We start from the raw sequence: 19,908 nt of genomic DNA, 5'->3' as shown, positions 1-19,908 counted from the left end.
CAGACCCACGAGTCACGGAGTCGCTGAACTTGTTGGTCCAGTTTGAAGGCCTCCGTGTGGTCCAGTAGAAGTCTACGTAGTCGGTGTTGGCTTTGAACCGCAGCGACTGGCCACCATCAGGTGGACCGGCTCGTCCTCGTAGGGCTCCTCCTGTAGCCTTGAGGGGACCACAGGAACATTCAGTAGCTGTTGGAGTTCTTCCTGTCAGGCTCGTGGTAGAACGGCTCTGAAGAATCTTGTACTTGTCTTATCTGGAACAATCTAACAGCCTAAACTGTTAACAGCAGTGCAAAGAAGCAAACACTCAGGCATAGATTAGGACTCAAACTACATTTATTTTAGAAACAAATCAGCTTAGAGGCATTTGTTCACACGTGGCTGAATAGGAGGCCGTCCAATCAGATTCGAGGTCTTCACTCTGTTGGTTGTTTGTTGGGTGAGACTCTTGGACCTCCATCAACTGACGTGGATGTTTGATGGTCTTCCTCTCTAGTGCCAGATGATTCACCCATGAATTCAGCAGCTACAGACTGAAATGAAGTTCATGCTGCCGTTATTGAATTCCTGTTCAAGATCAAATGTTCAGAGCTCACCTTGAATGCATGCCGTCTGCTGTCTGGATAGTTTTTCTCATTGTAGTCTTCAATAAAGTCTTTTTCCTCATGTCAGGATGTGGTGAGACTCTTTCTCAGTCGCTGCAGACGTCCCTCATTGTGCATCTCCAGAGAAGAAACAGAAAAACTGGTCACTGCTTCAGCATCAAATGCTCTCCAGCATTGAGAGTGTTTTAGGAATTCATTCATTGTGTTGTGAACTTTGAAGGAGCAGAAACTTTACAGCTGCCAAAGATATGAGCTCCAATTCTGGATGTTTTAGGAAATGAAGTTCATCAAGTGATCACTTGATTTTTGCTGATAACTCTCATTAAATTACTGAAGAAATCTAACATAAAAACCTGTAAACTCTCAGGCAGCTTTTGTTAAAGTTTGTCTATAATTCTATCATCATGTTCTGGAACCAGGACTCTGCAGAAGTTCCTTCAATCAGATACTTGTGTGTTTCTATTTAAGGCCTCAGGTTTGAACGTACAGCAGAGGATTAGAAAGGAGTGACTTTAATGTTTAAATCAGTCCAGTACATATTTGGAGTAAAAATGATTAAAATTTTGATTTAGATAGATTTGTGTCAAATAATATTGTAGAGTCTCACTTAAATATCTCCAAATGAGTTCAGTGTATTTACATTTTATAGAATATTTGATTTCTTAATCTCAATATTGTAGGGTCTGACCTTAAATATTACAATGATGTAAATTTAAATAGTATTTTAGTGCAGAGTCATAAAATTTAATCAGCTAAAGTTACATTATAAATATTACTGCAGAATCTTAACCTGAACATTCATATTATTGAGGTAAATTTACATAAATCATGATATTCTACAGTCTTAATTGGAATATTTCTAACATTAATCTTTTTGTATTGTGCTGATAAACAACAATAACCCAACTTTCAGATAATATTTATTGTCTGTGATTGTGAGACTAAATTCCTCCACATTCTGGAACTTCCATGCAGCAGCTGTAGGAATAAATAAAAATAAAATCTGCTAATTTCCACATTATGCATATTTATTTATTTTTAATATCTCAGACTGAATGGTAGCTGGCAGTAAAAACAAACTCATCTGCTGGACTGCATTTCCCAAAATGAAACATGGACAGAATTTAACACTCATGTATCCATAGCAACGCTAACATTTCTGCTTCTTACCAAAGTTCACAACACAAGTAAAGATTTTAATGTAAAACTTCAGGGATTACTGCTAACCATAAGTATTCTGATCAATACTTCATGATCAATATCAGGACAGATGTTACAATTCCAGCTGTTACATAAGACTGCAGTTATTCACAGAGAAATTAAAACATCACATTCCTCATAAAAACTAGATGGGACTTTTATTAAATAAAGTGTTGGTGAATAAACAGTGTAAAAAGTGCAAAGCAGCTCCATTAAATCAGGAGATGTGAGACTTCCACAGCATGGATCACCATCTGCTGTGTTGATTCATAGCTGAATGTCAGAATGAACTGAGATAGAAAAGCTGCTTTGAGCTGCAACATTACGGTCTGACAATCCAACACCATCACAGTTTTCATCTGGTTGTTTTGCTCCAACATGCTGTGAAGTTCAGTTTTTACCTGAATCAATACAGAGATTCTATTTCCAACCAAGACTGGAATAAACATTAGAATGTTATGAGGTTATTAATGCAACTAAATCCTTTCAGATAGAAGGATTTACTTCTAAGTTCTAATTCAAGTTTCAGTTGGAGCACATTGCATTCACAAAGAAAAACAGCGATACCTTCATAGCAACATTTAATAAACCTAAAGCTTCCCTGTTGGCACATTGGTGGAGTTTGTTACTGAGCATCTGAACCTTAAATCCAGTGAGACGACCATCTTCAGTCGAGGCCAGTCAGAGAACTTCAAGACCTTCCATCAGCTGGACCAGATGTGGCATCATCTCCCTCTGAACATCTGGATGACAGGAGAAAAGACAGAAATCAAACACAGATCACAGAAATACAATTTATTCACTTTCATCATTTTATAAAAGTAGCATGAACTTTATTAAAACTTGACAACATCAGTATTGAAAGTAAATGTTTTTATCTCGTGTTGAAGCTAAATTTAAAGTCAATTTTAATGACAGTTTATCCTGAGAGGAGTGAGAATGGAGCTTTTCTTTCCTTTTTAGAATATTCCCTCAAAATATTCTGTTTATTATTGGCTTTAGAAGCATTTTTCTTTACTTATTTATTTTTAGATACCTCAGACTGATGCACTTTGCTGGTTTGCAGATAATTCCATGTACAATGACAATAAAGATCTTCTATTATAACATATTTTGCTAAAACAAGAACTGCAAACCTTCTCAACCATCTCTCAGGCTGCAAAATTCCAACTGCAACCAAGAATTATCTGATGTAGTTATTATTATACTCTTTACTGAACCAGCCCTGGAATTAATAAAAATCTGTATATGGATATGATTTTCTCTGATGGGACCACTATGGAAGCCATAGTAATTATTAACTATCCTTTGATGGGAAAGATTAGGTCTTCATTAAGGTGGATTAAAAAAATGGTCTCCCTTAAAAAACAAAAAAAATGCGTACAATAAAGTAAATCTCTTCTGCACTGCACACATTCTACACTTTTATATAACTCTGGATGTCAGAGTAAAGGCAGACAGATCCACCGATCAGCCACAACATTCTGACCACTGACAGCTGAAGAGAACAACATCCATCATCTTGTTCTAATGCAACATTCTGCTGGGAAACCTTGACGTTCATGTGGATGTTTGACATGTACCACCACCTAAACACTGCAGGACAAACAACCCCCTAGTCCCCATGGCAACAGCAGTCCTTGATGCCAGCTGCCTCCCTCAGCAGGACAAACTAAAACTTCTCAGGAGTGGTCCGAGGAACACGACAGAGCTAAGCTGTTCACCTGGGTTCCACACTCCCCACATCCACATCTGATGGAGCATCTGTGGGATGGTCCAGGATCAGCCTGGTCTAGGTAGGACCCACCCTGCAACCCACAGGATCCACAGAATCCACAGGACATCCCCAGAGGTTCTGATGAACCACTGGGTCAGAGGAGTTTTAGCAGCATAAAGGGACCAACACAGTATTAGTCAGGTGGTCAGAATGTTATACTGTTATATTGTCATGCTGATTATCTGATCAGTAAAAGTTACCATCAATTATAATGTCAACATTGATAAGGAAAAAAAACCCAACTATCAGTTTATTCAGAAACTGTGGGGTTAAACCTAAAAACACAGACCTCAACAGCAGTTTGTTTCAAAGCAGAACACCAGCTGGTTTTCACTAAAGAAGCTTTAAGTGCAACAATTAAATGACAGTTTTGTTCTCATTAAGTTCAGTCAACCAAAATAATGTACACACATCAGGAAAAGAAAAACTTTTATAAATATTTCATTTGTATAAGTACTTCTACACATATAGATACCTCTTTCAAAGTTTGATCAAATCACGACAACTCTGTGTCCTGTTGTACAATGTTTTCCCAACAGATGGCGTTATTATATATCTATGTATCTATGTATCTATGTTCCATGTGTAATAGATAAATTAACAATCTGCACTTATTTTAGCATCATCTGGAAAGCAAAAACACACAAAATTTTTTTTTTTTAAATTGTAAAATTCGGGCATCAAGAGATTAAATTCATTGTTTTTAGGCCCTGAATGTATTTTCTCCTCAAATGGTGTAGCAACATCAATGAAAAGTAAAAGAATTAAACATTTTAACTGGCACGACTATCAGTGTCACCTGTGTTGCCATGACTACATAAACATAACTCGTGTGTGTGTGTTTCTCTTTTTCTCTGTTTGTAAAACTCAATCATTTTTGAGGACTGTTGTCTTTGGTGGATTCAGAGCCACTGGGTTGAGACTCTTGAACTTGGGTACTCAGATGCCCCTCACGTTTGGCTGGAAACTCAAAGATGGCCCGAATGTCTTCCCGACTAAACAATTCCTTTAAGGGCGTCTCTGAATTCCATCCTTGGGTCTTGGCAAACTTGTAAATGTATCCAAAGAGATCAGGAAACAACGCAATAAGATCAAATTTCACTGCATCCTCAGCACTGTCAACAAAAAGGAAAATTGTATTACAGAATAGTGTGATGTAAGCTGTAACAATAATGTATTGTTAAGAGTTAAATATCATGAAGATGCTGTTAATATGTGAAAGGTGAAGTTCACACGCCTTTCTTTGAAAAAAGACATAAAACTACACATCATAGTTTCATTGTTCATGATATTTAGGGCCTTGCATCATTTTTAACTCAGTTCAACTTACTAGTGCACATAGAGGACGCGTATGAAGCGCAGTAATGCCAGTGTAGTTTCAGGGTAGGCTTTGTTGTTGGGATCCATCTTCTGAAACAGCCATTGTGGGAACTGCAACACCAAAAAAAAATTAACGTCATTAAAATAAATTTAGAAAACAGATGTGTAAGCTGGTTGATCACAATCACCTTTTTTTTCCACTCTTTGAAGGATCCATCCCCCACACATTCTTCCAGTGAATTAATCAGTTCTGGACCAGCTTTTCGATGGTTTACCACCTCCTTTCTGTCACCAATCGTCTTCAGGTATCGGACTTGCCTAGGAAGAAGTGAAATGATGTGGTATGAAGTGCAAAACAGACAAAAAAAAATCATATATGATCCTGATTACAGTGACAACAAAAAGTATTTAACACCCATGGAAGCTTTTACCTTTTATTGAGAATCAGCATTGAATCATTATCAATTTAATTGCGCTTTCTGGAAAAGAATTTACCAAAAAAAGGACTCTTTCATGTCAAAGCAACAAGTAATTTCTATAACGTAATAGAAATTATTTAAATATATTTAATTAGTCATTACATAGGTATTACCTCCAGTTGCTGGTGAATCAGTACACCTGACTGAAAGATTATTGAAAAGCCCAAGTTAGGGGATGGACACAAGAAAATTCCAAGTCATTAAATATCATTGGAGTGCAGGTAAATCGATCATTACAGAATGGGGGCAATATGGTACATAGGTAAATCTCCTGAGAGAAGGCTGGTTAAGCTGGTAAACTACTATAGATTGGTCCTGGACGTTGCAACATCAGAGTTACGCTAGCATTAGCATCTCTATCAACAGTTTAGAGCGAAAGTGAAATGAAATTGTACATTTTGTTCCAGTAGCATAACAACAGATCTATCAGTCAGTCAGCATTTCTTCCTTACTTGTCATGAGGCCAGAAGAAGGGATGGCTCAAGCATTCTTCCACTCTGGGTCTTTCCTTTGGTTCTTTATTGATCATCCACTCGATGAGATCCTTTGCCACCATGTCTTGAACATGATCCAAACTGTGCTTCCCATGCAGGATATTGAACTCACGTACAAAGGTTTTGCCAAATGGATGGTGTCCTCCAGAGAGGATATAATAGATCAGCATCCCTGCCACCTTAAGAAACACAACATTTAATCAGTTCAGGTATTTTTCATGCAGTCGTCAATAATGTTTGTGAGGCAGAAAAGCTAACCTGTACATCAGTGCTTGACTTGTATCGAACAACAGACTCTTCTGTCAGAGTCTCTGTGGCCATCCATCCAATTGTCCCTGCGCTGGCTGTACGCAAAGTTGTTTGGTCATTCAGTAACCGTCTGCTTATGCCAAAATCAGCTAATCTCGCCTTCCCGCTAACATCTGCAGAACAAATCATGTAGAAAACCTCAGGAAACAATGCTATGCATGATAATTATTAATCAAAAATGCTTCTTCTGAATTTCACATCTTACCAATCAAAACATTCTGTGGTTTGAGATCTCGGTGGAGAATTTGAGGATTCTGACAGTGGAGCGCCTTTAAACTTTCAAGAACTTCATAGACCAGCTTCTTTTTCATCAGCAGACCACCATCATTATTTCTCATATGTTCATCCAAGGTGTATTCACAAAGTTGGAGAGCAAGATATCCATAGTTCTTATCCTCTGCAACATCAACATATCGTACAATACATGGATGTTCAAGCTTCGGAAGTCGTAGAATTCCTTCCTCTTTCTTCAGTGCTTGATAGTTGCTTTTAGACATTCTCTTAATTGCAACTTCTGTGCCATCATCTCTCAGGCCCAAGAAGACTTCAGTACCATCGCTTCCCTTTGCGATGCGGAATTCAACGTCATTGACATAAGTAAGGCTTTTAATTCTGGTTACTTTACTTATATCGGTGCCAACAAGCTTCTCTAGTTTTTCCTTCCACCTCTTGCTAAGCTGTAGCCATGGTTGTGTTCCTGATGAGTAAGTGGCCTTCAAGTGGGACGATTTCTCATTTGAAGTTGATTCCACAACAAGATCTGTTGTTGCTGGATCAGTTGCTACAGCGCAAACTTCATCACATGGGTCTTCTTGCATTTCTGAGTTTTCTGCAGTTCTCTTTTTCATCTTGGATTCAGGTTTGGCTTTATTGCCCTCACATTCCAGGTTTGGTTTGCTGAAATGACTTTTCAAGCATCTGAGCCCTTCTTTCAGCTTGTCATTCATTTTCAAACCTGCAGATGTCAGTATGTCTTCAGGCACCGAAGTTATCCCCATTGATGTAAAAATGTTTGCTGCATGTTCAACTGACAGCAAGTTGCCAAAGATGCCATATGTGTAGACCCTGATGTCAGAGGAGTACTGGTCATTTACAAATGGAGCAACTGTTTTGCATAACTTCTCTATGAAGCTGAAATCCCAGTCATTTGGGCCTTTTGTTTTCTGTGTTATCACATACAGTGTTTGCATAACAGTGGCCCAAATGTCAGATCTCTCTTTTTTGCAAAGTTGTTGAAGGAGTTGGGGGATGATATCCAGTGACTGCTCACTACAGATGTCTTCCATTGTGCAGAAAACTGCATGTAAACTATCGATAGCTCTTCCTACATGTGTCTCAGGGATTTTTGAAAAGCGACTGACTGCACCTGTGATGTAGGTATTCACATTTTTGGTTTCCTTCTTTAGCCATTTAATACTTCCCTCTCTATATTTTACCTCTTCTTTCCCGGAAACGGTAAACAACATTTCAATCATGGTCAAATGGGTCCGAGGATCTTCCAGTAGCATGTGTTGGTTGAAGGTTCTGAACACTTTTTCAGGTTTTTCTTCTTTCACAGCAATTTCCACATCCAAAAAATATCCAATTTTGGAGAACTGATCATCTCCTTTGGATGCAAAGTTGTGAATCATCTCAGCTATTCTTTTGTTGTGAATCATATGGTTATGATATGTTTCAGGCATCAATGTTATCATGGCACCAGCAAAGAGGAGCACGTTCATGACATCGCCACGATCATAGACAGCAGCAAGTTGCAGTGGAGTGGTTTCCATGGCACTCCATCCATTTGGGTTTGCTTTTGCTTCCAGCAGTTTCATCACAAATACAACTGGTGCATTGGACAATAAGACATAATGCAAAGGTGTCCAGTCACACCCAGAAGGTCTATTTGGGTCCACACCCTGACGCAAAAGGTAAGTGCAAATCTCCCTGTTGTGATCTACAACTGCAGCAATCAGTGGGGTTATAAGACCCCACTCTCTGCCAGGGTAGAGTTCATTCGGATTCTTGTCCTTCAGTAATTTCTGAAGCTTCTCAAGGTTATTGTCCATTATACTCTGTATTATAGGATGTATTTCGGTCCGTTGCGGGACTCTCAGTGACTTTGTGAGGACATCCATTGCTTTGCTTCAGATTACCTGTAAGGAGACATAGTTCTGATATGTTGTTGGAGAAATAAGTGTGATCTTAAACTTAAGATAAGCATCAAACATCAATTATTACAACTGGAGCTTCATGGGTCACTGTACTCACTTTCTTTTCAATGGTGATTTTTAAATGTATTCAAAAGGGCAAATAAAGTTCTTTTCATCATCAATTTCAGTAGATTCAAATCAGCGAGCACAAAATCAGAAACAATTTCTATCACAACAAATGACAGCCAGATTTCTGGTTATAGTCCAGTGTACAACTACAAGGCTATGATTCACAATAATAAGAAAAAATCGCTTGCAAACTCTCATATATTTACTATAATTGCTGAGAAACTTTGCAACAGATTGACAATTGAATTTGGACAAAATACAGTCAAGTGAAAACTGACTCAAAATTACAAAATTGCTGACACTCATATCCTTTAACTTGCATGCAAGCAGGTGACCTAACCCCCACACAAACCTCCACCAGTCAGACTTATTGTGCTTCACTCAGCTATAAATTCTTTGATGCAACATCTGAATTTCAAATGTTCAGTAAAAATTTGGTTATCATAGGAAGGATAAAATCTTGTGATATTAAATAATCATGACAATGCATTACTAATAGGAGTTCCTCTGCATGGGTGAACATACAGCTGTTTTTATTAATGGCAAACAGTTTTGTGATAAATGTTGAGCCTTGCTTCACAAAAGTAACATTCCAGTACAACTAAACTGCTTTCTGAACTACATTTTAGGTATTGTCTTTTGTCCTGTACTACTTTGTTTGTGATGTATCACAAATACATTTTTATTCAACATGTCCGAACGTTATTGTGACAATAATGTAGGGACATGTCACTCTGGTAACCCAGAAAATGGACCAGAAGCTTTGAAAATGTCGTGATTTCGTATCTGAAACCAAACTATTACATTTTCTGAAAACCTAAGCAAATCATTTTGGTGTGTAAACACAGCTTAACAGAACAAAATCTTCTATCTGAAAAGTCCTCTCAAAACATTCCAAAATCAGCATATTCAGTCCTTTTACAATAGTTTTGGTAAACACAACATTTATGGCTGAAATGCTATGAATAGCCATGAAGTTGCTTTTGTGCATCATTTTAAGTAGAACAAAGTTCAGCTTTTCTAACACAAACAATGAATGACTGCACTTCTTGCAGAGCATGTTGATACCTGTATAATATTGTGGCTGATGTAATATTACACCATCATGTATTAATCTTGTCTTGTGCAGTCTGTAGAAAAAAAGCAGCACTTTTACAGAAATGAGATATTCTCTGTTGTATTAATGTTAGTGCCAATGGTGGAAATTTGAAATCAAAAGGGGGTCAAAACCGACGGAGTGATAATTGAAGTTAGACCGAAATGTAACAGAATCAGCTTTGGACGGAAACTGAAGAATTACTGATTTCTAGTGATTTCATGTTTTTCAGTATGACTTGAAAATGCATAAAGAACGTCTTATGATTGGAACTTCCTCATTCAGGCAGGAGTTCTGCCAACTCTGTTCACAGAATTCAAGTTCATGGCTGAGGGCTATCCAAATACAACTTTTGGATCCAAGAATGAGACCTTTCAGTAAACATTTACTATGATGATATCAAATAACTGCTTAATAGTAAAGGATTGTAGGGAAATAACTTACAGTGTCGACGCTGGATGTCTGCTGTGGCATGAACACATTTGCAGGCTTCTCCAGTCTGTGACTGACCAAGTTTTTTCCTTCCTGCTTCTGTCTTTTTCTTTTTTTTTTTTTTTTTTTAACTCCTCCCTCAAAGTGAAAAAAACAGCCACGTTGTAATACAGGTCTAATGACACTGGAGACATTTATTGCATCTGACAACTGCTTACTACATTGTTGGTATTTGTTGATGCTTCTAAAAGAGATAAAATATATCCACATTCACTAAAAAGTATCTACTTGAAAGTTTGAACCACATACAGTGAGTTTCCTGTGCTTCCTCTTTTGTCCTTGGTGGTGCTGTTTGTCATGTAAATGAATGTACTTGTTTCACCTCTCAGTGACTGTCAGTGTTGCAGCTTATTTCAAACTTACAGCTGCACATTAAAGCTCTGAAACTTTAAACTTCATTCATTTTAAATGTCAAGAAGGGAATTTTTTGGAGAATTTATCAGTAGTTGAATAGCTACATTTTTTTTGTGCAGTTTGCTACCTCAAACCCGTTCCTAAACAAAATATAATTTTCACTTTTGACAAAGAACACCATTTGCATGCTGCATCTATATTTCTGTTCAGTGTACTTGACAGTACAAAGGAAACCAACCCTGACCCGTATGTGTAAATCGTTAAAACTGTCAGATCAGCTGATAACCAAATCAAACATCAGCTGCTTTCATGGAGCTGAATGTCCATTGGTCTCGTAAAGTTTAATCTCAACCAGATTCCAAATTTATATAGAGAAGAACGTCAAGATTATTTTTATTTTTAGCTGGATATACAAAAATACAACCATGTCTTTTCCCCTCACAAAGTGCAGCAATATCAGTGAAAATGAAACGATTAAAACATTAAAAATGGTAGTAATACAATTATATCAGCAGTAAAAACTAAGCACAAAAGCAAAATCTGAAGAAGTAATTTTTGAATAAGAATAAAATCAGCATTTTTTTAGGCAATAATGATGCATTAGTCTGTGAAACAAATTCTATTTTTGCCACCTGCACGACCTAATGGTGGCTCAACTCTAATAGTCAATTATGTTGTTTTTTTCTTATATGCTTTGTGTTTCATCATTCATTTTTGAAGTAACTAGCAACTAATGCCATCAGATAAATGTGAAGTATTATAGAAGTTCTATTTCATGAGAATCTTAAACTAATAGAGAGCAGAATGTCTTGGTGAGATTTCCTCTTCACACAAAGGTCAGACAATCATAAAGAGTTCAGAGCAGTCTGCAGAGTGGGACAAGAACAGAATGAAACAAACTTTCACTCAGAGTGCGGAAGTCGTAGTCATCAGTTCCTCTTTTCTAAGAACAATATTGAAACAAGACGGTATAATCCAGTTGTGCAGTTAGGTCAAGACAGAAGTGCAAAAAGTTGCAGAGAGGCCACAGGTTATCACAGTTCCAAAAGGTTACTGAAAGGCCAGAAGGTTATAAAAAGACGTGAGTGAGAAGCTAGACTAAATTTCCATGACAGTAGAAAAAAAGAAACTGAATAATTCCTTGTAAGAATAATGGCCAAGTAAAAGAATAAAATCTTTCCAAATAGAAATACTAAAGTGACAAGAAAGTCATGAGACTTTGGAAAACAGGTTCAGAGGCTTATTTCACAGAAGACATTTTGATACAGTAAGAAGAACACAGTTGTAAACCATAAATGACAGCAAAAACTATGTAGCACTGTCATGTTTTACTGTAACACTAAAATACAAAAAGACACGATTGATGTTAGTAGTGACACCTGTGCTACCATGATTAAGTGTGAATTGCTTGTGTGTGTGTATGTTTTCTTGTTTTCTCTGCTTATAAGACACTGAAGTCATTTTCAAGGTCTTTCATCCTTTTTGAATTCAGAGTCACAGGGCTGAGACTCTTGAACTGGGGCACTCAGATGCTCCTCAGTGTTTGTGGCTGGAAACACAAAGATGGCTCCGATGTCTTCTCTTCGAAACATTTCCTTCAGTGGAGTCTCTGAATTCCATCCTTGGGTCTTGGCAAACTTGTAAATGCATCCAAATAGATCAGGAAACAACTCAGTTACATCCACTTGTGCTGCATCTTTAGCACTGCAAAGAAAGAAAATATTTATCACAAGTTGCTAAGATAAGTAAGTCTTTGACTTGAATGTATTTTTGCTGCTGATCGCATGGACACAGAAAAGGTCCTGTGGATAAAAGTCCTGTGGTCAAATGAAACAAAAATTGAGTTATTTGGCCACAATGAGTAGAAATATGTTTGGAAGAGAGGAGATGAGGCCTTTCACCCAAACAACACCAAACCTACTGCCAAGCATGGCAGTAGCAGTATTATGATCTGAAGCTGTTTTGTTGTGGATTCCTTCCACATTCCTCAGGAAAACCTAAAACTATGAGCCAGAAAGTTGGGTCTTGGACACAGATATGTGTTCCAACAAGACAATGACCCCAAACACATATCAAAAGTGGTCAAGAAATGGTTAAATCAGGCTACAATTAAGGTTTCAGAGTGGCCTCTCCAGAGTCCTACCTAAACTCCATCAAGAACCTGTGGACTTCTGTCTGCATATTTTTGATCCAACAGATTTTGTCATATTTCCAGAAGACCTATAACAAATCTATGAAAGAACCAAAACACATGATTGTTTTTTGTGACAAAGATGTGTGGGTTTTCTGTTTTTCACAGAAAATTGATTATTGGTGTGATACATATGATCTTTACAAGTGTATGATCCTGGGACTTCCAGCCTATACTTGGTGCAGATGTTTCTGTACACTGTGCCAGCTACTTGGTTACAGCGCTCCATGTATGCTGTGCTTGGCTGCATCTTACATGGTACATGCCATGCAGGGGCTTTTCCTTCCATGATGGTTCATCAGTCGACATTTGTCCAGTTCGAATGACATTCCAATGTTGTTGCTGTAGATCCTGGTGATATGGATCAGTGATTCAATGTCTTGTTCATTTCTGGCATACAGCTTGATGTCATTCATGTAGAGGAGGTTGCTAAGGGTCGTTCCACTTTGGAACTGGTATCCAGTGCCACTCTTTGTGATGGTCCGGCTTAGGGGGTTCAGACCTATGCAGAACAGAAGAAGGTACAGAGCATCTCCTTGGTATATGCCACACTTGATACTTACCTTTGCAACTGGCTTTGAGTTGGATTTCAGTGTTGTTTTCCACAGTTTCTTTGAGGTCTTGATATAAAGGCTCTTAGTGTCATGTTGATGTTGTATGGCTCCACGCACTCCAGTATTCATGTATGTTTTAGGCTTTCTTGTAGTCAATTCAGGCAGTGCACAGATCGTTTTTTCTGATCTCATAGTCTCGAGTGACTGCTCTGTCCATCAGTAGCTGGTGCTTAGCTCCTTGGTGTTACCCATTCCTGTCTGCACCATGCTCATGTATTCAACCATGTTCCTACTCATCTTAGCTGCTATGATGCCTGACATTAGCCTCCATGTTGTGCAGAGGCAGGTTATTGGCTGGCAGTTGTATGGGATTGCTTCCATCTGGGTATCCTTTATTATCAGGACTGTCCGGCCATGGGGTAATTACTCTAGGTGTGTACTATCCATTAGCAGCTGGTTAAGTTAGCTTCTTTAGCCAGTAGGTAGGAATCTTGTTGGGGCCTGGTGCCAGGATGCTATTTATTCTTGACGCTCTGTCTTGGGTCTCTGCTACTACAATGGTTACTAGGTCTTGTTCGGGGAGACTGCTGTGGTCTGCTCTCAGGTCCATCAGCCAATGAGCATCGGTGTTTTGTAAAGACTCCTTTTCCCATATACTTTTCCAGTACTGTTCAGTCTCAGACCTGTGTGGGTCTGTTTTTAATAACTTATTACCCACCCACTGAGAGTACACTTTGAATGGTTTGGTGAAGAACATCCTGTTTATCTTTTTGGATTCTACTTCTCCAATGTACCTCTTCAAATGGGTGGTCAGTGCTGTGAGTCTTTGTTTGGTCGTCTCCAGTGCCTCAGGTCAACTGCCCTTGTGTGATGGTAGTATGGGTTTGTGGTTGTTGGGACTTGGAACCGAATCTCAGAGTGTGGGGGTCAAGATGATAACTCCTACTGACCTGTCATCCTGGCTTCACCTCACCGTAGCATGTTTGTTGTACATCATCAATCTCAAGTTGTGATAGTAGTTTGCGTTTATGAACATTGAAACCCTAGGCTAGTAGTGTTTCTTAGCTAGCTTACATGTTGGGTTTCGAAGTGTCCACACATCTCACGTTCTCTGCAAATATCCCCTATCACTGGGTTTGCTGTATAGCACCATTACAATGGTTCCATATTCTCCTCCCTCATCCAATAACTTCTTGTTCCTTGCCCACTGCTGCGCTGGCTCCCTAACACCTGATATGGACCTTGTCCCACAATCACCGGGTGACATTCTTATATATCATATCTGAGGTAGGCCTGAAAGCATCAAGGACATTACCTAAGGCCCCACACTGGCCGCCCTGATCCACACTCTTTTGTCATGACCACAACCACACCCTAACTGGGATTCAAACCATAAGAAGTCCGTAACAGTAATGAAATTTTCAAAAGTAAGCCAGAAGAATGAGATATTATGTCAGAAAGTCTTTGTTATTCTCAGTCTTGGTGTTTTGGGTGAATACAGCAGCCTAGTATCAGGAGGACAATGTAATACTGGGTGAAAAACATACAAAGGAACAGAAATATATACTGAAGACTGAAATATTATGAGAATGCTGTATATATGTGGAAAGTCAGATCACACACCTTTCATTTAACAAAGAGATAAAACTACATGATCATAGTTTCAGTGTTCAACAAATTTGGGGCTTAATTCAGTTTAACTTACTAGTGCTCATGGAGGTTGCGTATGAAGCGCAGTAATCCCAGTGTGTTTTCAGGGTAGGCTTTGTTTTTGCCATCCATCTTCTGTACAAGCTCTTGAGGAAACTAACACCGAAAAAATATTTGTCACAAAAGGGAATTCAGAAATACATAAGTCAGAACTAGCTGATTCTTTATTCATTCATACCTTATTTTTCCACTGTTTGAAGGATCCACCCCCTGCACATTCTTCCAACGAATTAATCAGTTCCTGGTCAGCCTTTCGACAGTTTGCCACCTCCTCTCTGTTACCAATCTTTCCCAAGTATTCAACTTGCCTGAAATGAAGTTTAAATTATGTTTTATGATTTGCAAATACACAAAAAAACAATCATATGATCCAGATTACAGCGCCTATTAAGATAATCCTTTATTACTCCCCATGTCAGGGGAAATTTTCCATGTTACAGCAGCAATATACAGTAAAGGCAGCAATATACAGTACAGATAATAATTTAAATAGCAATAATATATATAATATATACAAGAATGAAGGATGAGAAATGAATAAATAGAGTATTACTAACTATACATAAATGACATCAGCAAAAAGTGGCTTGTGGAATAAATGTGAAAGTGCATAAAATGCCAGCGGTGCAAGGAATTGTGCAGATTTAACCACGGTTTGGGCTGATATGATAAAGTCCTGTTTATGTTAACATCAGCCAGTGATGCTGATGTTGTACAGTCTTACAGCAGATGGGATGAATGACCTGCGATAGTGCTCCTTCTTGCAGAGTGGGTGGGCAGAAGCAGTTAAAGACAACAAGGTAAATATTCTGGAGTGGTCAAGTCAGACCCTGGACCTCAGTCCAGTTGAGAAGTTGTGGTTGGACTTTCACTCATTATTCCCATTAATGGTGGCTGTCTTGTAACCGGAGGGTTACCAGTTCGATCCTGGCCTGGAGAGCTCATGTCCAGGTGTCCCTGAGCAAGACACCACACCCCTAACTGCTCCTGATGGGTCGTGGTTAGCACCTTGCATGGCAGCTTCCGCCATCAGTGTGTGTGAATGGGTGAATGTGACGTATAATGTAAAGCGGTTTGGGTATCGTTTCAGGTATAGTAAAGCACTATATAAATACAGACCATTTACCATTTACCATTAACTTGACAGAGGATAAGCAGTTTTGCAAAGAAGATTGCTGTAAAATGGTCTAGATGTGCGGTGCTGACTGAGACTAATCCACACAGGCTCAATATTGTAATTGCAGCCAACAGTGTATTTATGAAATACTATCCTGAAGGAGTGAATACTTATTTAATCACCTACTTGATGTTTTATATTTTTAATTCATTGGCATGACTTTAAAGGTCTTATTTCCAACACTTTTTATAGACACTTTAACTGTGTCACTAAAGCTGCGAGTGTTAGCATACCTGGTTAATTATTATAAATTGATCCTAAAGTTGCAATATCAGAGTTTAGTCTAGTGTTAGCAGGTGTTTCCACAGTTTAGAGTGGAAGTGAAATCAAAACTTGTAGATTTTGTTACAGCAGCATAGCAAGTCAAGTCAGCATTTCTTCCTTACTTATGAGGAAGCCAGCAGAAGGGATGACTCAAGCATTCTTCCACTCTGGGTCTTTCCTTTGGTTCTTTATTGATCATCCACTCGATGAGATCCTTTGCCACCATGTCTTGAACATGATCCAAACTGTACTTCCCATACAGAATATTGGATACACGTACAAAGGTTGTGCCAAATGGATGGTGTCCTCCAGAGAAGATATAATAGATCAGCATCCCTGCCACCTTAAGAAACACAACATTTAATCAGTTCAGATATTTTTCATGCAGTCATCAATTGTGTTTGTGAGGCAGAAAAGCTAACCTGTATATCAGTGCTTGATTTGTATGGTATGACAGATTCTTCGGTTAGAGTCTCTGCAGCCATCCAACCAGTTGTTCCTGCGCTGGCTGTGCGCACAGTTGTTTGGTCATTGTGTAACCGTCTGCTTATGCCAAAATCAGCTAATCTTGCCCTCCCGCTAACATCTGCAGAACAAATCATGTAGAAAACCTCAGAAAACAATATTATGCATGATAATTATGAATTGAAAATTGAAAATTGATGCTTCTTCTGAATTTCCCATCTTACCAATCAAAACATTCTGTGGTTTGAGATCTCGGTGGAGAATTTGAGGATTATGACAGTGAAGCACCCTCAAACTTTCAAGAACTTCAGAGACCAGCTTCTTTTTCATCAGCAGGCCAACATCATTATTTCTCATATGTTCTTCCAAGGTGTATTCGCAAAGTTGGAGAGCAAGATATCCATAGTTCTCATCCTCTGCAGCATCAACGTATCGTACAATAGATGGATGGTCAAGCTCCGGAAGTCGCAGAATTCCTTCCTCATTCTTCAGCGCTTTATAGTTGTCTTTATCCATTTTCTTAATTGCAACTTCCGTGCCATCATCTCTCAGACCCAAGAAGACTTTAGTACCATCGCTTCCCTTTGCGATGCAGAATTCGGCATCATTCACATAAGTAAGGCTTTTAATTCTGGTTACTTTACTTATATCGGTGCCAACAAGCTTCTCTAGTTTTTCCTTCCACCTCTTGCTAAGCTGTAGCCATGGTTGTGTTCCTGATGAGTTAGTGGCCTTCAAATGGGATGACTTCCCATTTGAAGTTGATTCCACAAAAGCAACTGTTGTTGCTGGATCAGTTGCTGCAGCGCAAACGTCATCATTTGGGTCTTCTGTTTTTTCTGACCTTTCCTTCTTCTTCTTCTTTTTCTTCTTCTTTTTCTTGGATTCAGGTAAGGATTTATTGTCCTCACATTCCTGGTTTGGTTCACTGAAATGACTTTTCAGGCGTCTGAGCCCTTCTTTCAGCTTGTCATTCATTTCCATATCTGCAGATGTCAGTATGTCTTCAGGCACTGAATTTATTCCCATTGATGTAAAAATGTTTGCTGCATATTCAACTGACAGCAAGTTGGCAAAGATGCCATATGTGTAGACCCTGATGTCAGAGGAGTACTGGTCATTTACAAACGGAGCAACTGTTTTGCATAACTTCTCTATGAAGCTGGAATCCCAGTCATTTGGGCCTTTTGTCTTCTGTGTTATCACATACAGTGTTCGCATAACAGCGGCCCAAATATCAGGCCTCTCTTTTAGGCAAAGTTGCGCGAGGAGTTCAGGGATGATATCCAGTGACTGCTCATTGGGGATGTCTTCCATTGTGCAGAAAACTGCATTTAAACTATCGATAGCTCTTTTTACATCTGTCTTAGGGATCTTTGAAAAGCGACTGACTGCACCTGTGATGTAGGTATTTACATTTTTTGTTTCTTTTAGCCATTTAATACTTCGCTGTCTGTATTTTTCTGCAAGTTTCCCAGAGACGGTAAACAGCATTTCAATCATGGTCAAATGGGTCCGAGGATCTTCCAGTAGCATGTGTTGGTTGAAGGTTCTGAACACTTTTTCAGGTGGTTCTTGTGGCACAGCAATTTCCGCATCCAAGAAATATCTGATTTTGGCGCATAGTTTGTGTCCTTTGGATGCAAAATTATGAATCATCTCAGCTATTTTCTTATTGTAAATCAAATCGTCAGGATGTTTTATAGGCAGCAATGTTACCATGGCCCCAGCTGAGAGAAGCACTTTCATGACATCATCCCTGTCACAGAGAGCAGCGATTTGCAGTGGAGTGAATATCTGCTTGGGAGTCCATCCATTTGGGTTTGCTTTTGCTTCTAACAGTTTCTCCACAAAAATAAGTGGTGCTTTGGTAATTGAGACATAATGCAAAGGTGTCCAGCCATTTTGGGATTTGCAATTTGGATCCACACCTTTTTGCAACAGGTAAGTATAAATGTCCCTGTTGTGATTTACAACCGCAGCAATCAGTGGGGTTATTAAACCCCACTCTCTGCCAGCGTAAAGATCATTTGCGTTCTTATCCTTCAGTAATATCTTGAGCTTCTTGAGGTTGTTGTCAATTATACTCTGTATTATAGGATGTGTTTCTGTCAGTTGGGTGATGGTCAGTTGTAACTGTGGGATGATATTCATTGCTTTGCATCAGATTACCTGCAAAGAGACAAAGTTATGATATGTTGTTACAGAGTCTCAAACTTTATCTGGCGTTAGCTGTACCCTTCCTGTCTGAGAATCTGTATCTTCAGACATGTTTCCTGCATTATGTTCCTTGTTTTAGCCATTTTTGTCACTGAAAAACTTTTAAATGTGCTGGATTTATCCAGACATGAAGCATGGCAACAAAAATTGTGTCTTTTAAAAAAAAAAAAAGCTCAACCTTCATTGGTGGATCACTGGTACCAAAATGACCCAATACTCAAAATTTCTTATGTATTTTTATGGAACCAATCAATTTTAAGATTTTAATGATTTTTTTTAGGATTTGTTTAGTTTTTTGGCTGTGACTGGACTAAAAGAAATTGCACTTGAAGACCTAAGAGTGTTTCTTAATGCAATGTTTCACAAATGCATGGGGTGTCCAAACACTTTTTTTCTACCAGTCTATTTGCTGAGAAAAGTCGATTGAGAATTTAACCAAGTGAACAGAGAACTGCTAATGTGACAACAATGAACCACAGCCACACTTTGAAGTCATAAGGCTTCAGTGAGGAAGTTCAATGAGGAAGCTCTTAACTGTAGTAATTCCTACTTTCCCACAGGCACTACTGCTTTCCTGCTGCTTTCTTATTTAAGCACGCCATAAAATCTACGTCAATAGCTTTGACTTAAGTCAGCCAAACCTGCTGTTTATTCTAGTTTAGCCTATCTACTTAACTAACCGCAGTCTGTTTCCTTGTTCTATGCATGTGACCTGTTGTGACATAAAAGAATAATGAGAATAAACTGTAGGTAAGAGTCAGCCCTGAAGCAAGCACAACACAGCTTTTAGATAAGTGCTAGAAAAATGTGGGGAAATTTACTTACAGTGTTGAAGCTGTAGCAGGAATTATAATTCATCAAAACTCAACATGCTGTGTTCTGCCTGTTTCTGTCCGCCTTTCTGCTTCCGATCTGTTCCTGCTCCTCCCATTTACAGCAG

General features: G+C 38.7%; 2 protein-coding genes across 6 annotated transcripts; both read right to left on the bottom strand.

Moving 5' to 3' along the window:
• Nucleotides 1-315: 315 nt before the first annotated feature.
• LOC111573594 (mitogen-activated protein kinase kinase kinase 19-like) lies at nucleotides 316-10,633 on the bottom strand. Of its 5 annotated transcripts, none has more exons than XM_023277832.3 (9): nucleotides 9,986-10,103; nucleotides 6,387-8,319; nucleotides 6,131-6,294; nucleotides 5,831-6,051; nucleotides 5,088-5,217; nucleotides 4,910-5,010; nucleotides 3,527-4,694; nucleotides 594-2,545; nucleotides 316-530 (listed from the first exon to the last, which is right to left on the bottom strand). In XM_023277832.3, exons 2-7 carry the CDS (start codon nucleotides 8,299-8,301, stop codon nucleotides 4,451-4,453), a joined length of 2,775 nt encoding a protein of 924 aa, XP_023133600.1. In that variant the 5' UTR covers nucleotides 8,302-8,319; nucleotides 9,986-10,103; the 3' UTR covers nucleotides 316-530; nucleotides 594-2,545; nucleotides 3,527-4,450. The 5 variants fall into 5 exon arrangements, with proteins under 5 accessions (XP_023133600.1, XP_054863799.1, XP_054863800.1 ...); XM_055007824.1 differs by having other exon boundaries at nucleotides 316-489; XM_055007825.1 differs by having other exon boundaries at nucleotides 4,534-4,694.
• A 130-nt stretch (nucleotides 10,634-10,763) lies between these two features.
• Nucleotides 10,764-19,908, bottom strand: LOC111573590 (uncharacterized). The gene is made up of 7 exons (XM_023277828.3): nucleotides 19,794-19,908; nucleotides 16,973-18,920; nucleotides 16,706-16,869; nucleotides 16,406-16,626; nucleotides 15,021-15,150; nucleotides 14,838-14,938; nucleotides 10,764-12,091 (listed from the first exon to the last, which is right to left on the bottom strand). Exons 2-7 carry the CDS (start codon nucleotides 18,900-18,902, stop codon nucleotides 11,851-11,853), a joined length of 2,787 nt encoding a protein of 928 aa, XP_023133596.2. The 5' UTR covers nucleotides 18,903-18,920; nucleotides 19,794-19,908; the 3' UTR covers nucleotides 10,764-11,850.

This window comes from Amphiprion ocellaris, chromosome 23 (assembly GCF_022539595.1).
Source record: "Amphiprion ocellaris isolate individual 3 ecotype Okinawa chromosome 23, ASM2253959v1, whole genome shotgun sequence".
NCBI lineage: Eukaryota > Metazoa > Chordata > Actinopteri > Pomacentridae > Amphiprion > Amphiprion ocellaris.
This window is presented reverse-complemented; position numbering and strand designations above follow the sequence as displayed.

Coding starts and splice junctions, on each gene's coding strand:
- LOC111573590 (XM_023277828.3), bottom strand. CDS start 18,902: ATGAATATCATCCCACAGTTACAACTGACCATCACCCAACTGACAGAA. Junction 16,870..16,972: donor ACCACAGAATGTTTTGATTG/GTAAGATGGGAA, acceptor TTTGTTCTGCAG/ATGTTAGCGGGAGGGCAAGA. Junction 15,151..16,405: donor TTCTGCTGGCTTCCTCATAA/GTAAGGAAGAAA, acceptor ACTTCATTTCAG/GCAAGTTGAATACTTGGGAA.
- LOC111573594 (XM_023277832.3), bottom strand. CDS start 8,301: ATGGATGTCCTCACAAAGTCACTGAGAGTCCCGCAACGGACCGAAATA. Junction 6,295..6,386: donor ACCACAGAATGTTTTGATTG/GTAAGATGTGAA, acceptor TTTGTTCTGCAG/ATGTTAGCGGGAAGGCGAGA. Junction 5,218..5,830: donor TTCTTCTGGCCTCATGACAA/GTAAGGAAGAAA, acceptor ACTTCTTCCTAG/GCAAGTCCGATACCTGAAGA.